Raw genomic sequence first — 18,779 nt, 5'->3', positions numbered from 1 at the left:
TTAATTTTTCTATTTAATATATTCATAAAGGCACCCTATTACCTTGATAGCCAAGCACCATTAACTGCATTGAGCAAACACTGTTAATCTTTTTTTTTGTTTAACACAATAGGGTATGAGTTAGGAAAATAAAAATCCCCCCGATCCCCCTCCAAAAAAGAGCTGACAGTAGGGTGGGTTATTTTTTTTTTTGTTTTTAAAGAAGTCTTTCTTTTGTATCAGATATATGTAACTTTAAGCAAGTTCTGCCATGTGAAGAACATCTAGGGTTCATTTGATCTCAGGACTTTTCCTCCACTGTTGGCAAAAGTTATGCCATAGCTGAAATGTGCTTGATTTCAGGCTGCAAAGTACCAGCCGCTGCTACCCATAGCACAATTTGGACGGGAAAAACTGAATCAATAGGGTCAGCTACACAATGAACATGCATGAATAATTGCAGATCACATCATTTAAAGATTAAGCTCATATTTATCTATAGGGATTTTTATGCTGCAGGAAGAATACAAGTTCATCCCTGGTAACTTTAGGACCATTTAAAAAGAATTTTGGATATAAAGATGTGTGTATCTCTGGGTCAGATGTTATTTTCGAGAGTTCAGTACTTGGCGGAAAAAGGAGTTTCCATGGAATCATTTGATGTTAGCATAACTGACAACCATGTTAAATCTAGGAATTAAGAAGATCTTAAATGATGTGCTGAAAAAACAACCCAAAATGATGGCCATCTCCTTACTATTCATAGGGTTTCAGCTCTGATTCACAGTACCGTTAGGGAGAGTCACTCAGAAGGGGAGACTAAAACCTCAATTAGCAGTTTAGGGAATAATGTCTCTTAATTATAAAATGAAGGCCGAAAACATACTTCTGGTCTGAGTCTTTGGTTTCAGTGAGACCATTCGACCACTTCCATGTCACCATTTACCAGAAACCACCAATTCTATTCTTTTGCAAAAACTGAAGAGCTTTATATTTTTCTTACCTTAGACTCAGTGAAGCTGGCTGGTGTCTCTAGATAAAGCTTTCCTCCTTCATGTAATAAATGACCACTCCACATTTTCTTTAGCAAGTAGAAAACTCCAGAAACATCCATACATTAGGTAAGTGTCTGACATTTTACCTGTGTGCGCCAGGTTTGTGGCTGTTAAGAAAAAAGCTTTATCGTGAAACTGAGGTACTATGAATGTCCCTCCCCTTTAAGGTCCAAGCAAGTGCAACAGGGCTTTCCTTGCCATAGTTGAAAGATCAAAGTTAAGGAATGTGTGATGTGGTGTTCACCTTACCCTTGCCCTGAAGGAGTTAATGGAGGCTAAGAAGGGGGGGAGTGAACCAGAGAGGCCACAGCTGAAGGGAATCAGACGGCCTATGTAATCCCCTCTCTAAACAGTGAGGAAGCCCAACTAGGGAGGAACAAGCTGGGCTGGATTTATAAAGTAAATTGACAACAGGGAGCAGTCTGCAGCCACTCCCTAGGTGAAGAAAGGTGTGTTTGGGGGCTATGGAGCCAAAACAGCCTACAGTTATTCCCTGGGAGAAGGAAGTTTTGGGGCTGGCAAAGCCAGAATGTTAGGAAAGGCTCAGGCAAAAGGCAGGAAGGTCCAGAATGGACCAGACCTTGGCTGTTGATTAGGTCCCTGAGCTGGAACCTGGAGTAAAGGGGAAGACTCAGGTTCTCCTTCAGCCGCTGGGGGAATAGCACTAGCTGGGCCGTGAATGGGAAGACTGCCTGAGTCCATTCATAAGAAGGGACTTTGATACCCCAGAAGGGAGGACACATGTGACTTGGCCAGAGGGCTAAACCACAAGCACAGAGCATCTTGCCTTGCTGAGATCCAGGAAGAAAGGCAGGGTGTGCAGCGAGAGGCAGAAAGGAGGTGCCAGATCTGGAATCAGCTAGTCCTCAGAGCAACCAGGAGGAGGTGCACTAGCCATGAGCAGACCCCATGACAGAATGGCATAATTCAGCCAAATCTTAGAGCAGCAGGAAAACTATGGTTCTCCTGTACACTCCAACTACTTCAGGTTTATAAATGCCCTGTGCCTTCTGCAGCCAGCTGCTAAGAAGGCACCTCAGCCACTCCAATCATGCTGGTTAGAGGAGTCCAGGAATAACTGGTTGCTATGTTTTTACTCCGTCCCTGCCACCATAGTGACACAGGCACTTCATACTCTGGAATGAAAGCATGTGTTCTTTGAACTGAAAGGGGCTCATGGATCTGAACGTACAAAGAGACCTCAAAGCATGAGACATGAAAACTTTGACTTCTTTTTCCTTTGCTAATGGGGACTTATCAATACCAACCAGGGGGGAAGGAGGAGAAAGAAGCATATACACATTCTTTTTCATTGTTTAATACTGAATGTGAAAAAAGTGCAAAAATCATGAAACCACAACAGCAACGCAGACTGCATCGTAAATGACCATACCACAAGCTGCCTGCAAAGTCTCATAGCTGACATCAACAAACCCTGCTTCAACATGTCTACAGTCTTTTAAACACCTGCTATAGAAAACATCAATCTGTACAGAGCTGTAGCTCTCTCATATATCTCTCTTCTTACACGTGTATACTCCCATTTTATTTGCTTTCAAATCCAAAAGTGCACATGTTTAAAGATTAATATAGTCCCCCACTTCTGAGGTAAACTACCTCAAACATATAGATACCAACTCCTATTGAATAAAACTAGTAGTTACATTTTAACAAAATTCTATTTGTTAAATTCAAATGCAGCAATTACCTTATTTGTATTTAGTGAAAAAAAAATGGCAAAGTTTCTATGAGTAAGCTTCAACACTGTGTGCTGATTGAGGCCATGTTATCAATCCTGCCAGCTCCATGCTATCAATAAAGTAATTACACACAAAGCTGTTAAATAGGGCATGTGTCAGTATTTTAAAAAACAAAACAGAACAAAAAAAAAACCCGCAGAGGAATAGGTTATATTTGCTCTGGCTAGGAATAGAAGCATGTCAACTAAGGCCTGGATTCTGTTACCACTGCAGTTTTCAACTTTTTTAGGGGTTCACAACTGAAAATTTTTGAATGGAGGTGCAGATCCCTTTGGAAATCTTTGACATAGTCTGCAGACCCCAGGTTAAAAACCACTGTTCTATGATAACACCTTTTCATGGACCTCTTAGACAGTCTGCAGCCCTCCAGGGGTCCATAGACCACAGGCTGAAAACCACTGTGCTAACACATCCAGATGGAGGTGGAATCTGCACAGATCAAATTGCAACAACAGGGCCCAAGTCACTACCTCTTTGTTTCCTGAAAGAGTCGTTACCCAAAGGTGGTTGTCATGCAAAAAATAAAATAGATCTGTGGCTCTTTCCCAGTTTTCAGTAACACTGAAGGTGATGACATAAGGCTCGTGTTAATGGGATTCAAAGGGAGAATATGCTGCTTACACAGTCTTCTTCAAGGCTTATATCCTTCTTTCATTAAACCTCCTAGTTTTCAGGGGGCTTGAGGGGACTCATCCACTGGAATGACTTTATGTTACTGTGCTTTTCCAATTCATTGTGACAAACCTAAACTCTTCAAGCAGCAGATTAAAATTCTGATTCAATCTAGAATTAAAGCACTTACATTTATGGAACAAACCTTTTCCTCTCCAAACAACTAAAGCAACCAACAACATAAATACATTTCAGTATAACTTATCAGATGTAGTAGGTCAGTGCTGTTAAAGGACATTTTAAAGAGCAGCTGATGCCTCCTTGCAAACATTTTATTTAGAAACAATACTGATATGGTCTCTTTTTTCTTCTCCTTCAGTACTATGGACATCTGTATAAAACAGGAACTTATAATTCATTTACTCCTTGCCCGTTTGTCCTTCACTTGATGTCCTAATTCTCTGAACAATGGAAGATAAATACAATCTAGCGTCAGTAGAATTGTTTCGAAAGAAAATAGGTCTCAAAGGTTTCCATGAGGCATCAATAAATCGGGTTGATATTATTGGCCCTCTTATTTGTGGCAGGAGAATACATATTCTGCAGCTATCCTTATGTCTATTTTAAGAGAGCAAGTTTCAACTTCAAACCAAATATGCAGAAAACTAAAGCTGATACTTTTCAAACCTGTGTGCCTAAAATTAGATACCTAAATTATGTTTAAGTAAATATTTTAATAAAATTCTATCAAAATATGAAATTACATGTCTAACTGAGCAACCATGTTTGAAAATTTTTGCCTAACTCCCATATAGGAATTTTTTAAAATGTAAAAATGCATTTTTTTTTTTAGATTTTTTTTTAAACCCTGTTCCAGAGAGGATAGACTAAGGCAATGGGATTTTAAGCTCTTCTTTGAGCTGTAATCATTCATGAGCCCCTCATCTGTCAATGGTAGCAAAAGTATGTTTTACAGAAGCATATATGAATAATTCTGACAAATATATCTGTTATGTGATTAAGAAGATAAAATAAATGTGGCATGCACACCTTGGATGCGTCTGCACTGCTCGACATCGTATTTGTTTCCAGCACTAGGGCCACTGCTCCCTCTCTTCCAGCTCAGAGAACAATCTCAGAACACACAGTGCTGAAGACACTGCATTTACACCATTGTAACCGCATCAGTGCTGGAAAACAGATACAAAATTTTGCAGTGCAGACAAAGCCCTATATTTAAACCTTGAAATGCTGATAACTACTTGAAGATACCTGGTAGAGTCTCAATCTTGGTAATGAAGGCAGATCCTAATACACGAGTTTGTCTCATATGAAAAATAGGTTAAGATGTTAAACTATACGTCATCTATCCCCACTTCACAGTTAAGTCAGTACTGCAAAGTAGTAGTCAGTTTTTATAAAAAAAAATCTAACTTCTACTGATACGAAAGAAACTGAGAAGTTAATGAAGGCCACACCACAATAAAATAATTTAGTTGGATTGTAATTTGCGTTAAATGCACACAAACTATGTTTAAGTAACATTGCGTTTGTGACCAAAACCAAACCACAAGAAAGGAATTCAAGGTTAAAGGGTAATAGTCTGGCACAATAGGGCTGTCTGGGTTGAACGTGTGGTTCTACTTTCAGAGCATGTCTGTATAAAAATGGCAGCTTCTTACTCTGTACAGTATATCTGACTCTCTGTGTATATTCAGAGGTGTGTCTGCAACAAAAGCTGTGCGTGGTCTAGCCTACCGAGCTAGCTTAAATCCAGCTAGCACAGGTAACAACAGCAGCCAAGAGAGCACAGCACGGGCTTCAGCTCAGGTACGACAAGTTCGGCAGAGACCCTGGGTAGGTACTCAGCTTGCGAGTCCGCACTGAAGCCCACGCTGCACGGTCTTCATTACTGTTATGTTAACAGGCTAGCGGGATTCAAGCTAGCTCAAGGTTAGCCCTTGCCCAGCTTTTGCTGAGTAGGCAAACCCAGAGTCAGATCTTCTTATTTGAGTGTCAGCAATAAATTTTTGTTACTCTTTTTGCTCCTGTTAGCACTGCAGAGCTAGTTCAACTACCAGAGAATGAGCTGGAGTCTATTCTTGATTGAGCTCCCAAATAATTAACTCACTTCTACTTGCAGGACTGAAATATGCTCCTCAGTTACACACTTGAGCAAACCCAGTAAAATCAATGGCATGTCAAGTGCTGTAACTGAAGGCAGAGTGTGGCCCAAGAAAATCTATTACTGGTGATAAGAAGTCAGAAAGAACCGGGACGAGTGACTTTCAGGTCCTAGGTTGAATATACAGTTAGAAAAAAAATGCCATTTTTTCAGTCACTTGTCAGAGAAGAACCACACTTGAGCTAATCCCATTGTGCGTAGGCATTATACCGTATGGTATATGCCATCCCACGCTCCTTAGGTACTTGCAATACCTAACATCAGAACAGTACTATATACTGAGACTATATCACGATATCACATATCACGATGTAGAGTCATTGAAGTTGGAGGGATTTTACCACTCATTTCATTGTAACTAGGATTTAGCCTATGGTTTTTATCCATTTGCCTACTGATTCTCTCTAAAAATATTATGCTTTGTAAAGGCAAACCAAACATTTTCCTGAAAACAATATGACTGATGTAGTCTTACTGCTTTGCTTTATTGTGTCTGGTTCTAACTATAAAGGTGACAAAGGTTACCATAAATTTTTGCTATGCATGGTTTGCTTAGAAAGAGTTTTACTTCATAGTTGTAATGGTTTAATTTTTCCTAAGATTTTACTATTGTACATGAGCACATGAAAATGAAACTTAAAAATCAATTGCCTGTATGCCTTATTCTAATACTCTTCCAATAGAGTTACTGTGACTCATTTTGCCTGTGGTTAATACTTTGAAATCTAAACAGAAGTGCTGAATTCTTTAAGTATCCCAGTACAACACAGTGTTCAAAAGTTGATAGAAAAATCCAGTTCAGACTCTCACTTGTGGATTAGCTCAATATAAAAATTAAAAAAAAAAAAAAAAAAAAAAAGATCCTGAAAAATCTCCAGAAGAAACTTCCTGTCTTGGAGACTGAAGAAACTTGAAGAAAAAAGGTTTGGTGAAAAAAGAATTTGCAATAGAGGGAGCCCTCCCTTAAAGAACTTTCACAAATTAGGGGAAAGGATGGTGGATATATTGAGGTTTGGATTTAAAATGTGTCAGTCCAATGTTGGTGTAGTAGTGGGACAGTTCCTTTTAAAAAGACGGCAGTCAAAAATCTCTGTGATGAACAAGCCGATAGGCAAGGTTATATTAAAACGTCCTTTCAGAACCAGTCTCCATCATTATCTTCTTCCCCCTCTTCTTCTTTGTCTAGATACACAAGTGCAATTTTCTTTTCATCAGAAATCATTGACCTTTGGTCTACAAGTCTTTGCAGTTGTACACTTTTTTCAAATGCTGACTTCTCTGTTACTTGTTCACCATGAGCCTGGGAAGCATCAGGAAAAACACTTGCTTCTTTGGTACTTTCACCGTCAGTGTCTTTCTGGTCACTTTCAACCACAACCTGTGACTGTCTGACATCAGGCTCCTTCCTATTTGATACAGTAACTGTAGCTGCTTGTGTTCTCCCTTCCACCACAGGCACTCCCGCCACATTAGTTACATCCATTTGAAAAGTAAAAGATGTTTCCTGGGGTCCTAATTTAATATGCCTTATAGATTGGCTGCTGTCTGACGACCCTTCTGTCTGAAAATGATTGCCCATTGTTTCAGAAATGGGTCCTTTGAAGATGATTTGCTCTGTATGAGTTTCTGTGGGACTCAATTTAATGAGCCTGATGGATCTATTGATATCTGAGTTTCCTTCACTCTCCGAAAGGCTTCCTCCTGCACTACTGATCTCTGGAGATTCAGAAATGGAGCCTTGATATATGACTTGTTCAGTAGTTTTAATTTCCTTTTGACCTAATGTAATGTGCTTTACTGACCCTTCTGAATGAAAATGGTCTCCCGATTCACTGAACTCCAGATGTTCAGAAATGGGACCCTTGTAGATGATTTGCTCAGTTGTCATAAATTCTTTGGGACCTAATTTAATATGCCTGATAGATGCATTAGTATCTGATCTATGCTCCACGTGAGAACTGTCTCCTGTACTGCCAAGTTCTGCTGTTTCAGAAAGAGGCCCTTCGTATGTGATTTTCTCAGCGGAATGAATCTCTTTTTGTCCTAATTTAATGTGCCTTATTGAACTTCCTGTCTGAGAAAGCTCTCCTGTGCCACTGAGCTCCACATTTCCAGAAATGGGCCCTTCAAATATTACTTGTTCTGTATGAATTTCTTTTGGACTTAATCTAATATGCCTTACTGATTTGTTGGTATCTGTTGATCCTTCTGTAGGAGAGAGATCCCCTGAGATATTGAGCTCTGAAGAATCTGAAGTGGGCCCTTTGAAAATGAGATCTTCAGTAATTTGCGGTGAACCTACTGTGATATGCCTCATGGACCTATTAACATCAGCTGGAACCTGTGGCTGAGCAAAGTTTTCAGGTTCATCTACGTCTACAGGCCCTTTATAAATGATTTCTTCAGTGGTTTGAATTTCCTTAGGACCCATTTTAAAAAGCTTCACAGACCTACCAATATCCAATGAGCCTTCTGTCGGAACAAGGTCTCCCCTACCACCAAGTTCCAGAGTTTCAGAAATGGGCCCTTCATATATGACCTGCTCAGTTCTCCGAATTTCTGTTGGACCTATTCTAATATGCCTTAAAGATTTGTTAATATCAGTCGATATCTGTGACTGAGAGACTTCTTCTGCATTACCAAATTCTACAGCTGCTGAAACTGGACCTTCATGAATAACTTGTTCAGTGGAATGATATTCCATGCCATCATTACTTCTTACACTGGATGAGCTGTAAACCCCTTGGCTAGCCCAAGGAGTGGATTTATTAGTGGATGGAGAAATGTCTGTTTCTATACTGCTTTTACCATGAGTCCATCTTTCCAAATCTGGGTCATTACGTTCATCAAAGCCCTCTTGTTTTGGGGACTTCAGTGACACCTTCTCAATCTCACTTGTGATGACTCCACCAAGCTGTGCAATATCAAACTGATCAGTGTCAAGGGTCTGGGACAGACTGACTTCAGCCACCATCGTCACTAAACCATCTTCGTTAGTTTGCTCAACTTTTTTGATATCAACTGCCAGGCTACTGGAGTCAGCATGATTTTCTTTCGTTAATGCAGCTAGTTCCTCTTTCACGCTTTCTGGAAGACTCCCCTCCAGTTGTTCCAACGCCTCTTTCAACTGTTGTTTAGGGTCCCTGGTTTCCTTCAATAAAAGCCCCTTTATTGAGGCCTGAAATTCATGTGGCATTTTAATCTCTTTCTCAATAACAATGGATTCTGCATGTGATGCTTCACCTTTTGGATGTTCCTCATTTAAAACATAGGCACTTGCTTCCTCTCCCACAACCTGATACGTTTGTTCTGGTGAGCTCATGCTATCATCTTTTCTTCTTTGTGTGCCCTGCAAAAATTCATCTTGCCAAGAATATTTAATAGTCGATTCTTCTTCTATGTGAATTTGCCCATACACTGAGTCCTCATCTTTTCCATGAGCCAAAGGGTAATCATCTGGAGTAGATACAAAATATCTTTGTTCATCAACTGAGTCGTCTGCCTCGGTTACTTCTTCCACATGGGTGAGGATCTCACTGGATAGTTTTTTCTTTTTAAAATCTTCAGCTGTAGCTGTGATGGTCTGCTCCCCCTCATCGCCATAATGCCGCTCCATGCTGGGTGAGGTATCCTCTACTTCCTCTACTTCAAATGGTGCTGAAAATTCACTCCTTTCATCAGTTGCAGATTCTAGTGGCTCCTCAACAATCTCAACATTCACAGACACTTTGCCTATACGGTCCCTTCCTTTCAGGCCAACATTTATTAGATCTTCTATCACATCTGTGGATGGAATTCCCTTAGCGTCTTCCAGAACCACTTTGCCCTCCTTGTTTAATAGACTTCCAAGATCAACTTCATCAGAAATCGATATTTCTTCTTGAACTTGAGACTGTACTGTGATTTCAGTCATCTCTTTCTCATCATCATATTTTTTCTTTTCAAGGTAGTTTACTTTTGTATGTGGAGTTGTTTCTGAACCAGAAGACTGAACAAAACTTTTAAGAATATCAGCGACAATAGTTTCTGCTATGTTTTCGGTTGACAAAGTACCCATTCTAGGGCTACTTTTGTCACTAATTCCATGTTCATCTTCCAAATTGGGTTCTTTTTCTGAAACATTCACACTGAGAATTTCAACAGGTTTAATTGTCCGTTCATCTGTCTCTCTTCCTACAGATGTTTTAAAGCCTTGAAATGTTATTTCCGTGTTACTGTTCTGCAATATTTTGTCTGGAGTATACATTTCAACACTGATGGGAATCTCAACAGCCTCCTTGCTTATTGATTCCAAGAACACATTTGTATTCCTTTTGGTTAATTCATCTTCTTTAATCTTTGCATCAGGGAGAAAAAATTCTCCCTCTCTGGCTGATTTATGTACTCTAGTTTGTTCTTCCCATGTAACCTTTTTTTCCTCTTTGGCAGTGCTATCTTCCTTACTCCCGACTCCTGAAAAAATCTTTTTGTTATCATTAATAATCATGTCTTCCATTATGTGTGTTTTCTGCTCTGGTTTAACCTCAGTCTTTCCAAAATTAACACTTCTTTCTGCCGTAGTGGGTTTATCATCCATTTCCTTTTTCTCCAGGACAATAATTCTTTCCTCGTTGACTGGTTGCTTATTTTTTTCTTCTAACAAGCCATTTTCCCCCTCTTTAACTGGTTTGTCTCCTTTTGTTTTTTCTTTCAATATAGTACGAGTGTCATCTAGGGCTTGTTCGGATTTGGTTTGTTTAAAATTGGAATTCAGCTCGTAAGATGGAAATTTAGTAAAATTATCTGGTTTTGTTCTTGTACTTTCAGAAACACCTGACCTTGTGTCAAGTTTGTGGTCCTTGTTTGAACTTTGAACACTTGTCAATTCTTTTGAAAAAGAAACTGCTGAAGTAGTTGTGGCTTCTGTTCTCTTTCTTTCCGGAAATGTTTTTCGCTGAATTTTAGTGTCTCCCCAAAGACCGTATGTAGGAGTAAAGGTTTTGAACTCTCTGTGGTCCTTCATAATTCTTTCATAAGTGGCATCCTTTTCAATAGTGGTTGATGGATGATATTCTGAATTAAGAATATCTTTTCTTAAAACTTTTCCACTATCTGTTGTCCGTGGTCCACCACGCCTTGTCTGAGTTGAATAAAGTGCAGAGCTGCGAATATTCGTTACTGGTGTTTTATGTCTAGTGTCAGCACTCTTGATAATCGGAAAGCTTTTCTTTTTCTTTTCTTCTCGGTATGCTGAGTAACTATTAGGGTAGTCATAAGATGTATTTCTGACACCTGCAAGAAGAGTGTAGATAAGCAAAAATTAAAATACCATCTTGTATGTAAAATATAAAAATAATCCATGTACAATAACAGCGGCAGGCAATAATCTAGATATCTTAACGTAATGTTAAAATATTTATGAAGAAATAATGTCAATTCACTTTCAAGCATACCTGCAGCAGTGCAAGCAGGGTGGGTACGGTATGGTACGCCGTACCAGCAAGATATTTATAGCTGGTACGGCGTATCTGAAAGACACAGGCGGAGCACAACAGCCGGCAGCTCCTCTGGCGCAGCTGTACCGCCCCCTACCCTTCCACACAGGGTCTCCTCCGTCTGTACAGCAGCCCCACCAGAGGACAGGGCTGGGGGAGGTACAGCCACCCCGGAGCAGCTGCTGGCGTGGGGCCCCCCCGGTGGCCCCATGTTCTGCTCCTTTCCCTGCTGCAGTTCCCAGGAGAGCTGATTCTCAGTAACCGCTCACAGAGTTCATTTTTTGCTTTACACAGCTAAAAATATACTACAAGAAATTGACACTGACTCATTGGAAAAAAAAATATTAAACAATGACTAAAACCTACATTTAGATGTCTAAGTGTAACGTTCGCTTTTTTACCTTGTGGTATTTTTCTCCCATGCTGATCAATCCACGTAATCATCCATTGGCTGCTCTCCCCTTCTAGTAAAGTTCTGTAACACACACACAAATACATTTGATTAAAATGAAGAGAAAGAATAGTTATAATATACTTTAGAAGTTTGGTGGCAAAGCACCATCACAAATGAACAGGAGAAAAAAAGAGTATTACTTCCACTTTCAAACATAGTGACCGATGCTAAAGAAAACAGAGCTCTAAATAAACTAGAGAAGGTAATTATTCTCAGTAACGCACAGATAATGAAGTAAAATCATCAGGCTGAAATCAGCACAATATATTTTGCAAAAACGGTTTGGGTAACTACTTTATGGCAATATTTCAGAGTAGCAGCCGTGTTAGTCTGTATTCGCAAAAAGAAAAGGAGTACTTGTGGCACCTTGGCTCAGATAAATGTGTTAGTCTCTAAGGTGCTGCAAGTACTCCTTTTCTTTTTATGGCAATAGTTATCTTGCTAGATTTTTAGGCTGATTCATCTTTCCTCTCCATTTCTCAGCGTTCTCTTCTCGCTCTTTTTGGCAGTCCCTCCCCCATGTCTAAAATAACCTGCATGGTTTTAAGAAACCAGGGCTGCTGTAAACTTTATCCCTGTTAAGGCTCCGCAGCCCAGCTATGTGTGTTAGCTCAACAGTCATTTACCAGAAACAAACAGAATACACATTTTGTTTGGCTTCTCAATAAAGGGGTTATGCCAGAAGCAAAAAAACAGGGGAAAAAGTCACAACTATCTGTTGTTGAACATCTGCATCCATCACTTTCACTTGCTGCCTATCCTCAGGACACCAGTACACTGCAGAGTCTGCCAAACCACATCCCCTATCTTAGTGACAAACACAGCTGTCCTTAGGGACCAAGCCTTCAGCTGGCTTCCTTGAGAATACTAGACTGAACTTAAAACATTGTCTTAGAGAAGAAGAGCATAGAACTTTTTCACCTGGCCACCATGCCTGGGTCTATACTGTATACTGCACCTAGTACGCACCATATAGAGACACACTGGCCATCCCAATATTTTCCTCATTCTGACTGGCAGTCTGACAATCAGGCACAAACTCATCCTGTCCCTGCATGTTGTGCTACCCTGAGGCAAACATGCCCTAGGGAACAAGTCCCATTGAAATTAACAGAGCTGAGATTCAATACGTTTTTAAGGAGCAATTATCTTCCCTTAGGAATGCTGAGTTACACACATTTCATCATCAAATTTTTTTTCTAAGGAAAGATGCTCACAGGGCCCTAAAGGTACCCTCTAGAATCAGCATAGAAATTGCAGATGAAAAAAAAAAAAAAACCAGAAAACTTCTCTCTCTGCCAATCTATCATCTACAAAATGCATGCAGTAAGGCTGCATCTTGTGTGCTACTAGAATTTTTAGAAATGGAGGCCAAATAAATATGGACAGGAAAATTTCGAGTAAATCCTACAACCATCTATGTGCAGATTTTTCCTCTGTCATTCCAAGGCTGCAGTTTCTTCCCCTGCACTGCCAAAAGACTCCTATACTGCTGTGAAATAAGTTCCTCTTTCTGTTCTTTATTAACTGATGCCCGTTTCCCCCAATTATATGCCTCCCCAAAAGTTAGACCTAAACTCTGCAGGACTCTTGTGCAGCAGACTTGAAATTCTGTGGTAGCTTTATTTAAATATCAAATTGAACAATGTAATCACAGTACAGTAACCCTTCTGTTTCTGATATTCTGTTTTATTCATGTTCAGAGCATCACAGTACTGGAAGGGACCTCGAGAGGTCATCTAGTCCAGTCCCCTGCACTCAAGGCAGGATTAAATATTATGTTATACTGCCCCCTCATTCCATTTTGGAAATGCCAAATGTTTTGCACTGATAAGCTGTAACTACATCATAGAAGTTGTTGGGCTGAAGCTGGAAGTTCTTGATAGCCGAGGCTCTGAACTCCTGGAGGGAGTGGAAGAAAGTTTCATAAACACATTAGCTGGCTGTTTCTGCTAAAATAATCAGCAGTGAAATAGATAATTTTTACATTTAAAATATCATCTTTAGGTTTCAGACTTAACTACCTGAGATGAATGGGACATTTTACACCTCTGCCTTTCTGCACATTCAGGAGGACAACACTACATCAGTTGACAGTTCCCTTTGTAAGGTTTTCTTTGCATCCATGTATTTGTACAGATTAAGAAAAGGGCAAGGTTTGGTCAGGGTTTGTTAACATGTGGTTGCTAACCACAAACTTTTCCCTAGTGTAGACACGGGTTAACATACTTAAACTAGTCAAATTCAGCTCTAGAGAGGAGGCCCAGGTCAAGCTCAACCAGTTAAATCAAAATGAAAGGTGTTACCCTGCGTTTACACTAGGGGAAAGGTCGTGACTAGTTTTTCCTAATCGGATCTCTTCTAGCCTGTAAGTGCAAAGAAAATTGCTCCTCATTAGGCACTATGGATGGTGCTTCCAGTGCTACAGAAAAGTCTGAAAGATCTGACCGTGCAGGCACTGAAAGTAGCAATTGTGACGATGGAAATTAAGAATGTGGATAGTATGACTAGGGATTTTTGGCTGCTGTTAAAACAACAGTTGTTCAGTTGCTGGAGCAACGTATGAAGTCACTAAAAATAAGTTCCAAGAAGTACACTGTATATGGCAAATGGCAACAGCACACAGAGACAAGCTGGATCTGAAAACATTATTACTGACAACATGCTATTATGGGAAAACAAAGAGAAAAACCCCAGCAAAACTGGACTGTGACTCAGTATTTCTATGGGACTTGGCTCATGATAGATTTTCACTGACTTTAATGCAATGCAAATATTAAAATCATTTTTACACTTTAAGATAGTAAATTAGTAAGGAACAGCATAGTCTAGTGGATACAGCACAAGCCTGAGAATCAGGAACTCTGGCTTCTATTCCTGGCTCTGCCAACAATCTGCTGTGTAATCTCAAACAAGTAACTTCACCTCTCGATTCTTCAGTTTCCTCTCCCTACCCTTTGTTCCTCTTATCTATTTAGACGGTAAGCTGTTTGGGACAAAGACCATCTCTTACTATGTGTTTGTACAGTTCCTAGAAGGTTGGGCTCCTAATCTCAGCTGGGACCTCTATGTACTACCATAATACAAACAATGAAAAATGCTCCTCCAAGAAATCCTCCCTTATAAAGTAATTGTGCAGATACTTCCTTGAAGTCACACCCTGAATGTAGAAACCCACTCCACTAACATAACAGTATGCCTAAGAAAAATTATTACCAAAAGAGTCAGGAAATTAATACTGAATCTTCAACTCATCCCCTTGGTTATTACGTCAGTATTTAACATTTATTGTGTGTTAGCACCGAGAGGCTAACCAGGTTGGGATTCCATTGTGCTTGGGCAGGCAAACTTTTTGGCCTGAGGGCCACATCGTGTTTCCGAAATGGTATGGAGGACCGGTTAGGGGAGGCTGTGCCTCCCCGAACAGCCAGGCGTAGCCCGGCCCCTGTCCGAGCCTCCCTGCTTCTCGACCCCTGACGGCCTCCCCAGGACTCCTGCCCCATCCAACCCTCCCGTCCCCTGACGGCCCCCCGGGACTCCTGCCCCATCCACCTGCTCCCTGACCGCCCCTGGATCCCCCGCCCCATCCAACCCTTCTTCTCATTCCTGACTGCCCCCCTAGGACCCCTGCCCCATCCAACCACCGCTTCTCCTTGTCTTCTGACCGCCCCCGGAACCCCTGCCCCATCTAACCCCCCCCTCCTTCCTGACTGCCACCCCTCCTTCCTGACTGCCCCCCCTGGGACCCCTGCTCCCATTCAACCCCCGTTCCCCGCCCTCTGACCGACCCAACCCACACCCCCGCACCCTGATCACCACCCCGAACTCCCCTGCCCTCTATCCATCCCCCCCGCTCCCTGCCTCCTAACTGCACTGCCTAGAGTGCCGGGACAGGCAGTCGATGGAGCCAGCCACGCCACCCACGCAGCACAGAGTACCGGGTCAGGCCGCAGCTCTGCTACTGCCCAGAGCATTGTGCCGGTGGCACAGTGAGCTGAGGCTGTGGGGGAGGGGGAACAGCAGAGGAGGGGCCAAGGGCTAGCCTCCTGGGCCAGGAGCTCAGGGGCCGAGCAGGAGGGTTCTGTGGGCCAGACGAGGCCTGCGGGCCATAGTTTGCCCACCTCCGTGCTCGGGGCTGTAAAAGCACAAAGAACATGACAGGTTCTGCCCCAAGGATCTTACAGTCTAAAAGACAAGAGAGAACAGGTGGATGAGACACACAAGTGGGGTGGGACAGGAGGGAGAAGATACCGAAAATAATAAGATGTGCACAATTTGTGATGATCTGCAGCACAAGTCTTACCACAAAAATCAGTCATGTATAAAAAAGACCTCTTCGGTCATTTCTTCCAAGGGGTCTCAACTAGGGGATCAAGAACCCCAGAGAGGGGTGGGTTGCAATCAGGTCCAGGAGGTCCTGGCCACTCTCCCTTTCTTCAGTGCTAGATGGGAGGGGGTCCTGAAACTCCCAGGCTGTGGGGAATGGGGACATTTTTCTGTTATAACAAGGGGTGATTATCTGGAAATGGTTGAGAACCACTGACATACACCGGGCCTGTCACAGGTTGAGTAAGCCCTTTAAAGAGAGTTCAGGCTTAGTTCCACTTAGCCTGGTTTTCCTCCTAAATCATGGGATTGGAGGACAGGGATCATGTGAAGAAGAGCAGGTGACTGAGTGCTTGCCAGGCCTGCTTGGATATATATGAGGCAGAACACTCTCGGTAAATGAGGGAGCTGGCAGGAGCAACATGTTTGGTGGTAACATAAATAACTGGCAGTGGTTCCTTGCAGAGGGGGAACCAGGGAAATGAATCTGGAAGAGGTTGGTGGAGTGCTCCTGAGATGGGACCAGGAAGGCGGTCTGGCTGAAGTAGGAAGTGGCCCTGGAAACGAAGAAGCAGGGTAGACTGGACTTGGTAGCAAGTAGCTGCTTCAGTGTATTGGGTCTCTGAGCCTGGAACAGAGAGAGGACTGGGTGAGACCTGGATATGGCGGTGACAGGCTGTCATCCAGGAACAAAGCTGGTGGAGGGCAGAAGGGCTACAGAGCTCTGAAGTAGAGACTGGTCAGCCCCCACTGTAAGGAGAGAAGGAGCTCCTGGCAACTGAAGGGGGCCATGTGATGATAATGCAGACCCTAGGCAGAGGGCTATGACCCATGATGGCAAAAGGCTTGTTCACTATTTAGTTGTCCTTCCATTTGCCCTGGAAGTGGAGGACTTTTCCTTTGGCTGAAGGCTCAAAACTCCTGAGTCACCAAACAATCCTACCAACCAGAGGGAGACTGTGAAGTGAAACTGAGACACGGGGCACCTGATGAGGATCCAAGCAAGATGATGCTGCGACAATGCTCCACTGCCCAGTGCAAGATGGTTCCCAACAGTCGGTCTTCCAATATTTTGTTCAATCTACTTTTAAGTATCAAGCAATGTGTCTTCCACCACTTCCCTTTGGAGACTATTACACAGTCTAATCTATTTTGGCTTTTGTAGGATCTCAGCAGCACGGAACCATGTGGTGCAACACTAGAAAAATATTTATTTCAGCCTTTACAGGTAAAGAATGGGAATGGCCGCTGCCATTTCCAGAACTGGTCCCATTCATAAAAGCAGGAAGGATTGGCAACATTAGGAAGGAAGTATGTTTGGTTCCTGGGGAAGGGAGTTCCTTGCAACATGACCCTTTTGGCCAGCCAATTCAGGAGTGGCCATGACTAGCTCCAGTGGAAATACTCTCTCATGCTTACTTAGGAACACTAGCTCTAGGAGTTGTAAAAGAAAGCAAAAAAAATACAGAGTGGGAGACACACTGACACTCTGGGCTGTGTGGGACGAAGGAGAAGGAAGTAAACCAAACACCATGTGCTTAATCCATGATGCCACAGGACAGAATGTCTCACAGCAATCACTGAAACTTCATAATAGAAACCTCAGAATGACAAGCATGGGTCTTTACAGGGGCCTTTGGACCTTGATGTACCTAAATGAAGGATAGGAGCTGATTTCCTCTATGAGAATGAGAAGAAGCTGACATCACATACCCTGGTTATCACAGGTACAGAGGATTACTACAGGAACTGGTTTAATAATAACAGAAGACCAGGAGTCCAGAGCAGTCTTATGCAACAGTTGGTTTGGTGGAACCAAGTTATCTTCCTTCTTCAGTGGAGTGAAGAAAGATCATCCACTGGGCTGGCGGGAATTAAATCCCCAGTGAAGGGTGGTGGTTTTGTTTGTGTGAAACATGGAGTATCCAAAAAGTAATTTTTTCCCTTCCTGAGATTTTAAAGGAACTTTCTTTACAGTGATAAGACAGAACTGCTTTTCGATAAACTGGAAGTCCCATATCTCTGACCTCAACCAAACACTGTTTCTTTCAACAGGAAGTTGTAAGTTTAAATGCTGAAGTCTGGTCCTGGCAAGACAGAGATGGTGACCAACAGAGGCACAGAGAATCACAAGCTATTAAAGAACATTTCACAAGTCTCTGTAGGCTAAGGCAGCAACCTCAATGGACAACAAAAACATTCCAGGCAATGCCAAGCAGTTTCCCACTCCCTGAGGACCGCGAATCCATACACAAACCGCCAACACTATAGGTAATCGTGATATGACTTCTAGAGAGGCTCCAAGATTTAATGAGTTCGCAGCTGACTTTTACAGAGCTGCAACACTGCCTGTTCACTTACTAATTAAGCATGTGTCAGAGCACCTAGCTGTCTGGGCAGCATCATGCACACCACTGTGTGAATATTAATGGTCACAGCACCTCTGAGCCTTTTGTACCGAGACAAAGGTATTTACTACCCCATTTAGCAGACGCATAAATTGAGGCAGAAAGATTAGATGACTAACCCAAAGCAACAGATGAAGTTGGTGTTAGAGCTGGGATTAGATCTCAAGAGTTCCATGTCTTTTTAGTAACAGTTAACTTCTGTGCTCTTTCTACTAAATAACTGTCTCTGAATTAACAAACATGTATGGATCACTTCACCCACCACTTTCTGGACAAACTCAGCTGCTTAATAGTTCACAACAACATTACACAATATTTAAGGACAGTAGTAGCAATACTTGTCAAGCAATGTTGTAACTATACATTCTCTGTGTGTCAAACATTAATACACAATATAAACAAATCTATGGATTCATAAAGATAAGATAGCAGTCAGACATGTTAAACTTTTGCAGGTTATTTCATTCACTCAATAAGAATTGTTGTCTTGTGAATTTAAAAATCAATACAAATTGTAAAGAATAAG

The 18,779-nt window shown here is 41.8% G+C and overlaps 1 protein-coding gene across 1 annotated transcript in view; it reads right to left on the bottom strand.

Moving 5' to 3' along the window:
* Positions 1-2,336: 2,336 nt before the first annotated feature.
* The window catches only part of SYNM (synemin), a 28,625-nt gene continuing 12,182 nt past the window's right edge, over positions 2,337-18,779 (bottom strand). The window contains exons 3-4 of the mRNA XM_073304273.2: positions 11,467-11,540; positions 2,337-10,862 (exon numbers count right to left, since the gene is read on the bottom strand). Coding sequence (XP_073160374.1) covers positions 6,727-10,862; positions 11,467-11,540 — 4,210 coding nt within the window. The 3' untranslated portion in view covers positions 2,337-6,726. The remainder of the gene's footprint in view (positions 10,863-11,466; positions 11,541-18,779) is intronic.

Source organism: Lepidochelys kempii, chromosome 10 (genome assembly GCF_965140285.1).
Source record: "Lepidochelys kempii isolate rLepKem1 chromosome 10, rLepKem1.hap1, whole genome shotgun sequence".
NCBI classification, from domain to species: domain Eukaryota; kingdom Metazoa; phylum Chordata; order Testudines; family Cheloniidae; genus Lepidochelys; species Lepidochelys kempii.
The sequence above is the reverse complement of the archived record's forward strand: the minus strand, read 5'-3'. Positions and strand labels throughout refer to the sequence as shown.